Below are 15381 nucleotides of genomic sequence, written 5' to 3' on the forward strand. Positions count from 1 at the left end.
CCTTCTACTTTTTCCCTGCCTAAACTTTGTCTGGTGTATTTCCTGGGACAATGATAGCTGTTTGAGATGGAGGATGGCACTAAGGTGCTGCCTTGTTTCCAGGTATTATAATAATTACGGATGGTGTGACCAGTGTCCCCGACGTGGCTGTGTGTGAGACCTTACTGAACCAGCTGCGCAGTGGCACTGTGGCCTGCTCCTTTGTGCAAGTATGTCTGCTGCTACCTACCAGTGTGGGTACCACAGGGACAGAGGTGGTGGTGGCATTCACCTCCAGAGGGGAAATGTGGGTCCTTGACCAGCTGTCTGCTTTGTTCTCAGCACTGCTGTTCTCTCTCAGGTGTCTCCTTTATCCATCCCATAGGTGGGCGGTGTCTACTCCTATGATTGCAGCTTTGGCCACGTTCCCAATGTGGAACTGATGAAATTCATTGCCATGGCCACTTTTGGTGCTTACCTCTCCACGTGCCCCGAGCTGGATCCCCTGAGCCTGGATCTGAATGTGTATCACAAGGCATTTCTGCTGTACTCCTTTCTGCGTACTGGGGAGTCCCTGAACCCAGAATATTACTGTGGTGAGGAATGTGCATGTTCTTGTTCCAGTAGATGGATGTCTTAGAGCGCCTCTCTTTGGGGTGACTCTCCAGGCTTGGTTATGCTGATACTCTCCCTTGTCATGCCTTCTGTAGGCTGTGGGCACAATGGGTCACACAGCCTCCCCTCTGGGTTCCAGGAATTGGGTGAACCAGGGAAAACAAATATCTTATTTTCCACCATTCCCCTAGCTCAGCAATCTGCAGTTAGGCCCACTGTGTTGGGATGTGGAGGGGGTTGGAAGCTCTTCCTTACCCTTCTGTTGCACACTGGCTAGCTCTCAGGAGGGGATGTTCTGGAGAGCTTGTCCTAACAGGGCTTGCAGATGGCAGTTTGGATTGAAAAACTAGACCCCTAAGAACTGTCCCAAGTGCCTCTCCTGGCTGTTCTTATTTTGTGACTGTTAGTGACTGAGAATGTGCCAAGAGAGATTAGTTTAGTTACCAGTAAGACATGGAAACACCCTTTCATGTCCCAGTGATATGCTGGTGCCATCTGCTCTTTCTGTAACTTGGCAGCAGAAGCCACATTAACTGGCAAGTTTGAAGAGTGTTGGCTTGGGACTTGAAAATGTTGAATCTTAAAAAGATCAGCTGTTAGTGGCTTAAGCTCCACATCCTGATACCTTTTAAAAAGCACCTGGGAGCTCAGGATTTTCCAGGGAAATCAGTGAAGCCCCAAAGCTTGCTGTGTGACTGTTGAAACAGATGTGCAGTTTCTGCCTGTCTAGGCTGAATGTGGAATTCCAGTGCGTGCCTTATCACAAACGCTGTCCGAGAAGAAGCAGTGCCTGACACCGCACCCTGTCCCTTTCCCAGGCCTCTTGGCCACACTAATGAAGCTGTTTGCAGTATTGCAGAATCAGGAGTGGGTGTAGGTGGTGCCTGAAGGATGTACTGTTCCTCAGGCGAGCAAGTGTTCCTGGCAGCTTATACGAAGCTCTTGGGGAGACCTGTTCCTACAGGATGGGGCTCAGGGGAGCTGCTCCCTCACAAACCCATCTCTGCCATTGCAGTGTCCCAGCACAGGCTGTTCAATGAGCACCTGGTGTCTGCAAGCAGCAACCCTGCTCTGGCCATGCGGAGGAAGAAGCACACAGAGAAGGAGGTGCACGCTGACCTCGTCAGCATCGTTTCGGTCCGGCTGCGCGAGGGCTACAGCATCCGGGAGGTCAACATCACCAAAGGTGACTGCTGCCTTGGGGCTGGACACAGCTGGGACTCTGCTCTCAGCTGCTGAGAGGAAAGCACTGGGTCTGCCATCTCAGCAGCGCTGGTGTTGTGGAGGAAGGAGCCATTTTCCCCAAACTCTGTTTTCATGAATAATTGCCTGATGCAGGGCTGCCCACTGTTGTGCAGTTATGTACTTGCCAGGCTCACCCTCTGGGCAGGGACAGCCAGTGACGCTCTGTATCTTGGAAATGATTCCCCACAACTGCAGAGAAACTAGTGACAGAACTGGGGTTTGCAGAGTTTTTTTCAGATTTCATCTCTAGTTCTCCTTTTTTCATCCCTTTCTATTCTCTGCTAGAAGCACTCCAAAATACTAACATGAAGTTGAGCCCTTTGGTACAACAGACTTAATGCCTCCAAACTGCAGTCTTCCAAAAGAAGAAATTGGGCAAAACAAGGATATTGTTAGGTGAAAATGTCAGATTAGTCAGGACCATAACCAATTCTAGAAGACCATAATACCTTCCAGTGTTCCTGCTCTCTTACCTGATTCATTAGACATGGCACCTGGAGTGTGAGAACTAGCTGCTGACTGGGGACCTTGAGGGGTTTGATTATCCTTAGGAGTGCCAGTAAATCCTACCTAAATTTCTATCTCCAGTTGTGACTAGTGATAGTACTTTAACTTAAGGGGAGATGAAAAAATCCAAAAGCAAGCTTATTAGTACTCTAGAATGTGTTTTATATCAGACAATCAGTCTGTGATCTAACTCCAAAACCACTCTAAACTTGCCATGTGATGTTTTCTGTGAATTTACCGTGGTCTGCCTAAAAAACATATAAATCCCCTCTGCCCCTCTCTGGTTGGAAGGCTGTCCCAGAGCTTCATTGCTCTTTAGCTTCCGTTCTAAACTCCCCAAGGCCAAGCTAGACCTGTGTGACTATCATCTTTAATTAACTTTATCCTCCTTCTCTGACTTGCACGAACATATTTAACAACATCTTTCTCCTTGTAACCTTTTGGCAGGTTAATATTAAGCAAGCCAATATTTCACCTTTCTCTTGTAAGGGCAGGCTGTATTGTTTATTCAGGTTAATAGCTCTTATATTTTTTCCCTTAAGTTGTTTTCTTTTCAGTTTGATCTCATATTTCTCAAAACAGTTGATGAGTGTAGTAAGTGTGGTTGAATCAATGCCTTGTTCAGCAGTATTAATATTTCCCTGCTTCTGAAGTAAAATGCCAAATCTGATAGATGAGGAATCACGTGGGCTTTCTCCATGACTGTATTGCAGAAATCCCTGAGTCTTTCACACACCTTTTCTTTCAGCTGATGAGTCCTTGGAGATGTTTTTTGGGTTTTGTTTGTTTAGTAGTCCCTAAATGTGCTGTCCTTCACATGATATTATTCCTAAGTTTATCTTGCTCAGTTCACATACCTGTTCCTCTGTGATGCCTGGCAATTTCAGTTTATTTGCCTTGATGCATCTTACAAACTGAATGGATCTAAACCACCTTTTTGGGGGGGAAGATTGCTAACAATCATATTAGGTGGGATAATTCCTAAATTTGGTCTTACATTAATCTCTCTAGTTTCTTGTTTCAGGAATTTTCTGCTAAAAGTAATTCTTGTTTCAGGAATTTTCTGCTAAATTTTCCAGGTGAGACAGCTGTTCTGGTAATGTCTGCGAGTTGTTTTCACTAATGTAGGTGAGGCATGAGATTACTTCCCTTAAATCCAGGCAGATGAGATCCATTGCATTCTCCTTGGCTAGAAGTGTCTGTGAAACAGTGTGACAAGTCCATTCCTGTCCTCAGTGTCTTTTATTCTTCTGTGCACAAGTTCACTTACAGCTTGAACAGGGCTGGATAAAAAGCCTTTCTCTTTAATCTGGCAGCAATGCTGAAATGCTTTTGATGGCTGTGTAGTCCTATATAGAAATGCTGGAAGAGCATTCACCAGGTATGAATCATTCAAAAAGCAGTCAGACAAGTTCATGTTGTATCTTTTTGTACAAAGGTATAGCTACAACCTCTGGGTCAGGATATTGTAAAGCAGTGAATTCCTACACTCTGGAGGAATGGATTAGAAATATCACCACATGTTATTATACTCCCTGCATTTTCCTCCAGATATTTGCCTGCTGGCTTTTACTCCTTGGAATGCTAAATGGATTGGTCTCCCACTTTTACAAGAGCAGAAGAGCAGCTGGATCAGAGTGACCTTCTCTGGTGAATAACTAGGGGCAGGTGTACAGGGAGGAGTAAGAGCAAGATAAACACACATGATAATAACCTCCATTCTCCTTTACTTTTTTCTTCCTTTGAAGACAGAAATAATTTCTGTGTATTTTTTTACAAAAAATTTAAAAATGAAATGTCAGAGGTTTCAAAAACATGGAGTGTATTTCTATGCAGCCTTCAGACTAGTAGCAGATAATGTTACTTAATACTTGGGAAAGGCTAAATGCTCTGGGGAGTTGGTGAAAAATTTGCTGAACTAACAGGTTAAAGTAGAGTTGAGAAATTATTCAAGACATTTAGACATTCAGCACTGCCTTTGCTAAGGAAAAGCGTGTTTGGCTAATCAGGGTTCTCTGAGCCATTCTACAGAGAAGTGTATAACAAAGAACAGTTAATTAACCTGGATTGCCAAAACTTGCCAATTAAGGGCTGTTAAGGAGCCAGCTGGCTGTGAAGCAAGAGGAAAAAAGTGTAGCTGTGGACTTTGACACTGTCAGTTTTCTCCTTCACTTTACCAAAAACAAAATAGAATAAAAAGCTAGCTTTGTGCTCAGAGTTGCCTGGAGAGGTTGTTTGTGATATTTATAAGTACTCTGGTTACCCTCACTGTTTGATTTTTAAATATTTAGGTGTTTAGGAGGCAACTTGGTTATTTAGGAATGCAGAAGTGCATGTGAAGGGGAAAGGATTGGAAGGTATGGAGGAGAAAGAAGCTTTGGGGTTATGGTGTGTAATGGAGCCCAGTTCTTTTACTTGCTGGGACATTGTTGGGGGATCTCCCTCTATAACAAAAAAAAATTCTCACTGACCATTTTGTGTTGAGGACAGCCTGGAGGACAGTCTTCAAAATATAATCTTCCTCTGTGAATCAGTCCAGCACCAAAACTGGCTGGGTACTAGCTGAGCAGTGAGAATGGCTGTTCTCTAGTGACAGGAATCAGGAAGACAGAGTGAGCTTTCTGAAAAAATCAGAGCTGGATGTTGTGAAGGAAATCAAAGTAGAAAAAATTTTATTTGCTATTAACTCAGGAACCAGAAAGATATTGCTTTGCAGTAAAAAAAAAACCCTAAAGATTAATCTAGATGTAACTTCAAACTAAGTAAATATTTTGCCTGTGTTTTTAGTTCTGCTTGTGTGGGATCACAGGAGTGAAGCCAGGATGACTAATGGAAACAGAAGTGGAAGTAGGAAATATTTTCATTTATGATCTAAGCAAAAATGTGGGAATTTATTTATCATGTTTGCTGTTGATGAAGTAGAAAGGCTTTATTAGGAGAACCAAAATATTGTGCAGAAAGCAGTGGATGAGCTCTAAAGCAATAAGAATGAGGTGACAGTATGAAATAAAAAGAGATGAATCCATAAATTCTTGTTTAGCCTCTCTGATAAACAAGACATCTTCATAGGAAACAACAGATGGTGCAGTCCTGGCAAGTGCATTTGTGGTAACACAAACCATCCATTTTAGAAAGTATTACTGACTTTAAATAAAATCCTACTAATCCCCCAGATCAAGTACAGGTAAAATACACTACACACTTTTGATCATCCTTGTTCAAGAAAGGTGAATTCTTAAGGTGCAGGAAGGTCTGGGTGTGTTAAGGGGAATGAATGTTCTGTCACAGTAACAGCTGAAACTGGGAATGGATTTCTCAGTACTGCACACTCCTTGTCAATGTTATGGAAATGAAGTTTCTCAGAATAAAAATAATCTAATCAAAAGAACAACCAAGCATGAATTTGGCATGTACTCTGGAAGGTTTCTTCTAAACGTTGATGGGGGAAGAGTCCTTGGAAGGTGCCTCCCTGCAGGGACCATGAGAGCAAAAAGATAGCTTTAAAGTGGAGCTCAATCAGCCCATGAAGGAGATGGCATGATGTGTCTATGACAGCAGCAAATGCAACTCTGCAGGAAACAGAGCATCCAGGCTGATGATCTGTTCAGAAGGTTTCTAGCACATCCAAACACTTATCACACAAACCCTGCAAGTCTGGCAAACTGTAGAGCAGGCTGGACATAGAATAGATGATGGAGCAGTTGAAATCACAGCGTGGTCATGTGTTTCCCTGGGATGTTTCAGTACAAATACATATGCACAGTCAGCAGGAGTGGGATAGTTCTCTGCTCTTTTGGCTCAGCAAGGCCTGCTGTCAGGTGTTTCTGTTAATCTTGTTTGACAGGCTCATTTAAAGGAAAAGGTTAGAAGAAGGATAGGTGAATATTCATTCTTAACATCTTAACTTCAGGAAGAGAAGGTAAACATGTTGAGAAGCTTTGAAGATTGAAATTCTAGATTGCATGAAATACAGTCTGTGCAGGATGAATAGAGATTAATTCAAGAATTAGGCCTCATCTTCCAGGTTGTTTGTGATCTGTGTCCATCAGATACCTGTGTTTCTGCGATGGGATGGATTAACTCTGCAGTGTGGATGACAAAACTTTACAGTTGAATGGCCCTGCTCATCTGTGCAAAAAACCAGTTTTCTTGGAAACAAAGATGAGGCTGTGAAGAAGAGAGCCCATTGCAAATGTCAGCACCTCCTCTGAGTTTCAGTTACCTTCTCTGGTGTAGGTAGTGCATTGCAAACTGATTGCCAAGTGCTTCAGTGCAAGCAAAGCCTCCCTCAGTTGGAGAGGAGAGAGAGTGACCAGCTAAAGCAAACAGTTGTTAGATTGCTTTGTTTCCCTCAGCAATCAAACAATCTCATGGTACTCATAAATCCCTGGTCAGAGATAATGCTCAGATGTGTACAGAACAAGAACCTGAACTTTCTCTTCTGCTCCCATGCAGGTGGGTCTCAGCTGGAGGTGAAACTAGTGCTGCTTTGGAAGCATAACATGAGGATTGAGTACTTAGCTGTGACACCCTGGCCCCTGGACCCATCAAAACGCAGCACTTGGGTGGAAGTGACCATGGAGGGAAGCTATGACATTTTACACGACATCAGCTGCACCATGAGGAAGCCCATCACCAGCCTGTACCGCACCACAGTCATCCGGCGCTTCTGGAACACCCTGCAGAGGTCAGCTGCACCATGCCCAGCAGTTTCCAGTGCCACCAAGTAATTCCTTCCTTGGCATGCCACGATGAGGGTTTTGCAGGTGGCCATCCCAGCCCACGGTTCAAAAGGAACGTGCTCTGAGGAAGGGGAATGACTCATGACTGATTACAAGCTTGCTGTCTAGCCAAGGAAAAGATTTCAATTGGTCTGTGATCTAGTTTGTAAGAATGCTTCAGGGTAATGGTATTGCTGCTCCTGGATCTGGATCCTGGGATGCAAACCTTGCCTCTGACTGCCATCCCATGGAGATCATGTGTTCTTATAGCACAGCCTTACAGCTGTGCTGCATGGTCACACTGGGAGCAGTAAACAATCACACAAGTCTCTGGGGCTGAAGTGCTTGTGGGTCACAACTGTTTCCTGCCCAGGGTGACTGTTACTCCCAGATATCCAGCAGATTGCTCTTCTAGCACTTCATTTCCAGCTCTGATCATCCTCTACGTGGATGAGGCTTCTACACAGGAGCCCCTCTAACACATGGAATCACAGCATTCCCTGTAAAGCTCTGTTGGTGTAGATGGGCTTCCAGGACACAGAGAGTGCTGTGTGTGCAAGCCCTGTGCTGACTGGGGCAGCAAGGGGGAGAGCATGGGTTTTTGTGGCTAACTGCCTCTTCTTTTCCAGCATCAACCAAACAGATCAGATGTTGGTACATCTGCAGTCTTTTGACACAGTCCCAGAACACTTTACCATTCCTGAGAGCACCAAGAATGGGGTGCCCCTCTTCTACATCCCCCCAGGCTCCACCACTCCGGTATGTTCCCTCTCTCTCAGTTTAACGTGGGACAGGTTGTCTCCCCTGCCTATTCTTGTACTCAGGCTTCATCTCTTTCTTGTCTTATCTTCATCTTATCCTGCTCTGTCAGAGAGTTCAGGTGTGGTGCAATGAACATCCCATGCTGTACATTTCCCCCTCTGAGACATCACCCTATGTCTTAATTGTTGCAGCTACACCTCTAAGCTGAACATCAAGTCTCCTAAGTGTGCTGTGAAACCTTCTCCTGCAGTGCTGTGGTGTGTGAGACTGATAGGAAGGCTGACACTCTTGCTTTTGCTGTGCCTTTTCAGTGGATACCCCATAGGCATGGAGTTGCTGCTGGCTGTGCAGCCAGTGCCCTGGAGATGTAGCTCAGGACTGTCAGGTGAAGATGCACTGTGTGCTGAATAGTTGTTTAATAGGCTCATTGCTCTGAGCACTCATGTGGAAGGTGCAAGAGAGATACTTGTCATCTGCACAGCAGAAACTAAACAAAATATGAGCTAATAGTTTCCACTGCAAAATTCAAACTCACTGAAACTCAGTAAGTAGAAGAGCCAGCATGTTACCTGTTCCCTGCCACCAGTGTCCTTGGCATAGATGGAAGAGGACTAGGAGATCTTAAAGCTAGGAGAGCTTTACCTTCAGAGAACTATCCCTTTTATTTTATTGCTTAAGCTCTTCTTTAGGTTTACCTAGTCCATTTTCCCTATGTAGGGCTATGTCTCCCACAGTATATCTGGGGCATCCCATCTTATGGGTAACCACCACTGTATTTCTATGTCAGCAGAGTTGCTGTAGTTGGTGGAATCAATGTCACCATATAAACCTATCAGAGTTGCCCAGTGCCACCCATTCTGGCACCCTATTTGCCTGAGCACTTTCAGATGAGTAATCTCAGTGTTTAATTACTTTGCTGACACAAGCCATATATCCCACTCTCAATCAGAAGGCACACCATTACATATGCTATCTTTTTCATGGTTGATTTACTTGATGCTAAGTAGTTAAATTCCTAATTAACTTGACATTTCAGGAGCCTAATTTATTTTTGCTTACGCTGTACTGCCTGTTTCAATGTGAGCACACTTACTCTGTTCAGAGGAAATTACCCAAAGCCAGAGATGTGACCTTCTTATTCTGCAGCAGCTCAGCTGCTGGAGAAATTCTTGCTCTCTCTGGATGGAGAACTTTTGTGCTGAATATTGTCCCATCATTTTCTCAGGTATTATCTCTGCAGCACAGTGGGTCTGACTCGAGCCATTCCCAGTTTGCCTCCTACTGGAAGCCCATCCTTTCCATGGATGCCAACTTCTGGCAGAGGTGGCTGCACATGCATCGTATAGTCGTCCTTCTGGAGCATGACACGTATGTGATGGGCAGGGCTGAGCTGTGTGCTCACTGTGGGCCAGCCTGGGAAAGCAGGGTGTCCAGGGAAGGGTCTCACTAGTGGGGCCTGATGGATGCTAAAAGTTTGTTTATCTGAGAGGGGCAGTAGGTTGGGAAGTCATCTTTGATTGGAACAATAAGTTGTTTCTCAAGTCCCTCTTGGGTTTTGATTTTCTGTTTGCAGGGCGTATGGGGCCATTCATTTGGGAGCTAACCCACAGTTTGCTGCTTTCCCAAAAGCATTGCTTTCTTGAGGCTGGTCCTAGTTGCAGAATAATGTGAATCATAGCCATATATTGCATGGAGGGAGATAGGATACAAGGGATATGCTCTCTGCAGCGTGGAAATTCCAGTGCACTCAGGAGTGTGACTCTCCCCAGTGCTTGGAGAGGTGCTTATTCATTGGCTGTTATGGAGGAAAAAAGGCTGACAGCCCAGTCAGAGTAGGATGGATGTAGCAAAGCCCCTGTGGATTTTGGGGGAAGGAGAGACACTGCAGCTCTGCAATGACTGTGTGTCCCACGCTGCAGGCCTGTGCCCAAGCACCTGCACACGCCGGGCAACAACGGGCGCTACAGCACCATCCAGTGCCGCATCTCGCACTCGGCGCTCACCTCCCTGCTGCGCGACTGGAGCAGCTTCGTGCTCGTGGAGGGCTACTCCTACGTCAAGCTGATCCACGGGTGAGTGCTCTGAGGCACTGCTGTGTGGGGAGCTGGGCCTGTGGCCAGACCAAGGAGCTGGTTAGACCAGTGTGTGGCTGTGGGCCTGAAGCAGATGTTTACAGGAGAGGATGAGAGCTAGACAAGAGGGTATGAAATCCTGCAGTTTCTGAACTGTTCCATTGTGTTCAGGTGCAGCCTGGAGGGAGAGAGAAGCCAGCTGAGGGGCTTTGCTTGCTGGAACTGATGTGTGTTACTGTGAGGCTGTGTGAATTGTTTGGCTCTGTGGAGCAGAACCTCTGCTTGGTCTGGCATGTTAGCAGCAAGATCCATGCCATTTCAGCCTTGTCCTGATCCCTCCTCCCTAGGTCTGAGGATCTTACCCCTTCCTCGTTCTATGTGGTACGAATCATCTCCAAGGCTCCTTGCATGGTTCTCCGGCTGGGCTTCCCCATTGGCACACCTGCACAGGCCAGGAACAAGGTGAGAGCTGCCTGTCTGCTTCATGGGGTGGGGGCAGAGCAAGAAGTTCTGAATGTGGAAATGATGGGTAGATCACAGGCAACACTGTAGGCAGCTACCCTCTAATAATAACTACCATGTTAAGGCTTAGATGGGCTTGAATCTACTGTAACAGAAAGGGTCATTTGGGACAAACTTTGTTTGTTAAGTCTATGAAAGATCTAAACCCAAAGACTCGAAGATCAATAGAATAGCTGGTCACATGGGTGTTTTTCCCACTGCTTAATTCAGTTGTGGGGCTTGAAATGACTCAGAGGTTATCTAGTCTGTCCTTCTGACCGAAGCACAATCAATACCATCTGTAAAGAACAGCAGATACTTGTCTGACTCATCTGCAAAGACCTCTGTGATAGATGTACTGCATGTTCCCTGGGCTATCTCTTCCAGGACACATATATTGAATCTATTGGGCAGGGAGGAAGTTAATAGTTAAAATGCAAACAATGCCCCACATAAGCAGTACAGGGAGAGAAAAAAAATTAGTACCTAGGAAGTGTTTTCAGGATAAAAGTCTGTCAGATAGACTTTAATAACTTTTTTGTATCAAAATAAATGAGCTGCCCTAGTCAGATGCAGAAGGTGAAATTGCTGTTTGAACTCATTCCCCAGTTATAATGTCTGAGACAAGTCTAAGTGTTCCTAGGTAAAGCATGAGAAAGATACCCTGCTATTAAACTGTGTGAACTTTTTAATATAAACAAGAGGTTTATCATTAAATCTAGATCTTTTATCTTCATGAAAGAAATCTTTGGTTTGGCTTAGCTTTAGTGTTAGAGACTAGTCTGAGGAGAAGCTAACAAACATGGGAAGGGCCATCTCTTTCCAAGATAATGAACCCAGATAATGCTAAATGTTCTGGCACTCTGGCAGATCTGCCCTTTCATGACTTCAGGGGATCCAGGACTTGGGCACTTGTTGCTGGGTCAACATGTGGGCTTGGTAATGCCAAGTGACAGGTTTTTTTTTTGGAGTTCCCTCTGCAGGTGCAAATGAAGAAAGTATGAGACAGGCACCATACCCTGCAGCTATGGGCAAGCTCCAGGTCATTGCAGTAGGAACTATATGTAGATCATTAATTGTATCAGCCATAATATTTTTTTTTTTTTTGCCTGCTATAGAGCTGATTAACTACTTAGTGTGGAGGATGGCAGTAGAACTTAGCCTGCTTTGTTTAAGGGAAAGGGGTTTTTGTGCTGAGCAGTTCAAATTTCCAATGCTGAAGGAAAGCACCTCATACAGTCGACTTTCAGAAAGATTTTTGGTGAGACTTTGCATAGGGCATGACTGTAGAACTGTAGGAATGGGATGTCATAAAGCAAACTGCCTTGGGGAACAAAGGAAGGAAATTGAAAAGTGCTCTGTTTCATCACAGCAGAAGCTGTTTGTGATTTTCCCAATCTTTTTTCTAGTCCAAGGGTAGGGAACTCATTTGCAGAAAGGTAACATGAGCTGAGGAAATGTGCAGGTGGCACAAAGCTATTTCAACCTCTGTGCTTTGGTGACACCTAAGTAGCACAGTGGTGGCTGGAAGCCAGTATGGATAACTGCAAAATAGTGGGATTTGGGAGCTTAAGCACCATTAGTGATTCTGTAATACCAATATGAAACCTTGAAGGGCACCCAAGTGGCAGCACAGTGCAGGAAAGAACTCTTGTTTAACATTTGGGTTTGGAGACATTCCTTTCCTTGAAAAAGACATAGTAATGATGAGAAAAGTTACTGAAATAGTTAGTGTTGAGGAAAATGGAGAGCTGCTGTTCTTCTGTTTAACTACAATGGTAATAAAAATTGAAAAAAGTTGAACAGAGATCATGAAAAGAAATCTAACTATAGAAATTTCAAAGAAAACACTGGGCTATTGTGGGAATCAGATGCTGGTGTGGGTTGAACTGTATTCAGAGCTACGAAAAGCTTAAAAGAGTAATCAGGAAGTCATTGTGAAAGTATCTTGGAAAAAAATAACCTAAAAAAATAGCTCAGGCTCCTGAAACCTTTTGCCATAGAGGTTTGACAAATGAATATGGTAGTGGGGGAATATGTAAGACAGAGCCAGAGCTGTTCCCACAGCTGATATGGACTAGTTTACATTTACTGTAGGTGTTGAGGGGAGGAGGAGGGAAGAATGAGGGTGCATGCTTGGACTGCATCTGTGGAGGAGCTGGCATGCAGTTAATTTGTTTTTAATCTGAGTTGTGGAAGGCAACTTCTTCAGCCTTGAAATAGTCTCTGGGGGGTTTTTTATCTTCCTTTTGCTTTTAAAAATACTTAAAATAGGGACCAGAGAGCCTTGTGTCATCTTGATCTTGGTCTTGCTAGTGCCTCAGAAGTAAAATTACCTTCAACTCCTGCTCTTCTGTGTATTCAAGGAGTATTCTGTTCCTTTTGGTCAAGCTCTTGTTCTAGACACTTATTTTGAGTGGTTTATGTCTCCAGATAAAGTTGGTCATGTTTGCCTTTTGCTTTTGCCATGACAGATAGTGGAAGAGTTACGGGACCGAATCTTGCAGCTGCGCTTTCCCCACAGGGTGCAGAGCAAGGAGGCAACTCCAAAAGCAAAGAGGAAAATGTTGGGCAGTAGTTCTCCCTCCAAGTCCCCACCTGTGGCTGGGGCCCAGTCAGCCCTCTCAGACAGACCCTGCCTTGTTGTGCTGCACAAACCGTTGGAGAAGCTGCTGATCAGGTAGGGATGGGGTACCAGGCTGTCACCACCTTGCCCTGTGAAGGGGGAAGGAGGAAGATCTGTGGATGGTGCTGTCAGCTGTAGGATGAGAGTGCTGTGAATGAAACTGGTGCTTGTTGGGGTGGGTTTGGATTGCATGGCTGTGAGTTGTAGCAGGGATTCTTAGTGGACAGGTAGATTTATCACTCCTAATGAAGTACAATGTGGAAGTAATTTAGGTACTGCTCTCTGAGCAGGATCCTGTGCTGGGCCAGCACATTCTGCTGTTGGAAGACTCTGTCCTGGGCCCAACAAGTGGGCTGTGAATCCAGACAGCTCTGACCCTAAACAAAAAAAAAAAAATTATTTTTTCCATGTCAGCATGCTACACTTCTGCCCTCTCCCAGGTATGAGAAGCTGCCTTCTGACTATCGAGCCCCCTTCATCCTGAACCTGGAGCACCCCCCCGTGTCTGGTCCCCTCACCATGGTGGCCAATCGCACCGCCTCCTCCACCCTGGCTTCCCTGTCCCGCTACTTCTACCACCAGCGCTGGATCTGGAGTGTCCAGTCAGGGCTGGCACCCGCTGTGCCCATCACTGCTGTGGCCCAGCTCCTGTCCACACTCACAGAGTAAGTTGCACACCAGACAGGGGTCCTTTCTCCAAGCTGGTCCTGGGGGTACAGGGAAAGCAAGGTCAACCTTGCTTATTACATTTATGAGGCCTTATAATAGGTAAGAGTTAAAGCTGCCATGCAGAGGGTTTTGGTTCTGTATGCAGCTTCTAGAGCCACTTGGGTCAGTGCTTTACCCAGTTCTGCAGCTGTAATTGGAGAAAGTGAGAGAAAATGTCCTGGAAAACGTGTAAAAGGTGTTACTGTACCTGGCATGTGCTGATCTTCACACGGACTGTTCTGGTAGTGTCATATCTCCCCATTCTCTGTGTGCAGCTCCCTGTCTTGAGAAGGACAGTGTTTTGGGGTGAAGGGTACAGTCATTCTTGCATTTAAAGCTTGCAGTATGGGTGGAGAAGTCCTGCAGGTCTGACTTCCTCTCTGTTGCAAGGGTTCGTCTGTCAGAGGGTTTCCACTTTGCATCCAGTGGGGATGGCATTATCAACATGGTGCTGGAGCTGCCCATGCAGGTGAGCCTGGCTGCTGTCCTCATTGCTGCTCCTGGGGTGGATTCACCTTCCTGTGGTAGTTTTATCATCTGCACACACCCCTGACACGTACAGGGAGAAAGTAAAGCCACTTGTGGGTTGGGCATTTTTCTACCTTCAGCTGCATTTAGAGAGCTGCTTTGTGGTAGCTGCAGTGCTGGAGGAGTTCTTGGGGTTGGGACAGCCTTCCTCTTTTCATCAGTGCTGTTTGATGGGGCTCTCTGTATAAGGGGATACTGGCTAGGGCTCATGCAGTGTCTTCTCTCCAGATTGATGGCTCAGGTGAGAGCAGCAGTGACAGGGAGAAGCACACCTGTGTTGTCCAATACATTCTCTTCCCTCCCCACTCTACCTCCACCAAGGACAGGTGAGGCTGCTCTTCTGCTCTCAGGGGGGGTTGGCAGTGGAGTCACAGCTCCAGACTTTTGCAGCCAGTGTGGAAAGGAGGGAGACCTCCACCATCTGGTACAGATAACCAGGTGTCATTGATCACCAGGTTGCTGGGGCTTTGCCTGCCACTTTTGGGTTCCTGTGGCTGCTCTCACAGCTCTGAGAGAAACTGCAGTGGGCTGCTGACTCTGTGCCACCTCACAGGACTTTTCTTTTGACTTCCCTCCAGCTTTTCCACAGATGATGACAATGATACAGAGGTAGAGGCCATTGAAGTGGACACAGAACTGAACTTGGTCACTGAGTGCTGGGTAGAGCCACAGAGTGGCCATGTGCACAGCACTGCTGAGAACTGGAAGCACCTCCATGGCTTGCCTTACCAGAAAATACCCAAAGCGGTGAGTCCCTGAAAGGGGAGGGGCATGGGCTCTTTTGTGGAGGGAGAAGGGTTCAGGATAAGTGCACCACAAAACTTCAGGTAAATACTGAGGGCCAGAAGAGATGGGCATGCTAGTCACAGAAGTGTCTGAGAGGACTCTAAAAGAGGAACTGGCCACTGGCCATAGGAGGTTTCTTGATTGCAGTGCAGTGGATGCAATGCTGCTTTGGGATAGCTGGGAAAATACAAATTATTTTGTGAAAAGTCATTGCATTGGAGGAGAGCAAGCTGGACCAGAGCAGGGACTGCAGGTCGTGCTACCAGAACTCCTCCTGAGCAAGGTGAAACCAGGCTAAAGGGCTGGTGGAGAAGGAGGGAGCAATGAGTGA

General features: G+C 45.7%; 1 protein-coding gene across 4 annotated transcripts in view; it reads left to right on the top strand.

The window, feature by feature from the left end:
- The window catches only part of SZT2 (SZT2 subunit of KICSTOR complex), a 52514-nt gene that overhangs the window by 5669 nt on the left and 31464 nt on the right, over positions 1 to 15381 (top strand). For all 4 annotated transcript variants that reach the window (XM_054285565.1, XM_054285566.1, XM_054285567.1 and 1 more), the window contains exons 7-19: positions 103 to 209; positions 365 to 575; positions 1610 to 1780; positions 6802 to 7033; positions 7697 to 7826; positions 9055 to 9197; positions 9749 to 9901; positions 10249 to 10363; positions 12877 to 13082; positions 13469 to 13693; positions 14127 to 14205; positions 14493 to 14590; positions 14843 to 15011. In XM_054285565.1, the coding sequence (XP_054141540.1) occupies positions 103 to 209; positions 365 to 575; positions 1610 to 1780; positions 6802 to 7033; positions 7697 to 7826; positions 9055 to 9197; positions 9749 to 9901; positions 10249 to 10363; positions 12877 to 13082; positions 13469 to 13693; positions 14127 to 14205; positions 14493 to 14590; positions 14843 to 15011 (2039 nt within the window). The remainder of the gene's footprint in view (positions 1 to 102; positions 210 to 364; positions 576 to 1609; positions 1781 to 6801; positions 7034 to 7696; positions 7827 to 9054; positions 9198 to 9748; positions 9902 to 10248; positions 10364 to 12876; positions 13083 to 13468; positions 13694 to 14126; positions 14206 to 14492; positions 14591 to 14842; positions 15012 to 15381) is intronic.

Source organism: Melozone crissalis, unplaced genomic scaffold, assembly GCF_028551555.1.
Source record: "Melozone crissalis strain CALT ecotype California unplaced genomic scaffold, PUWL_Pcris_2 ptg000045l_1, whole genome shotgun sequence".
Classification (NCBI taxonomy): Eukaryota; Metazoa; Chordata; class Aves; order Passeriformes; family Passerellidae; genus Melozone; species Melozone crissalis.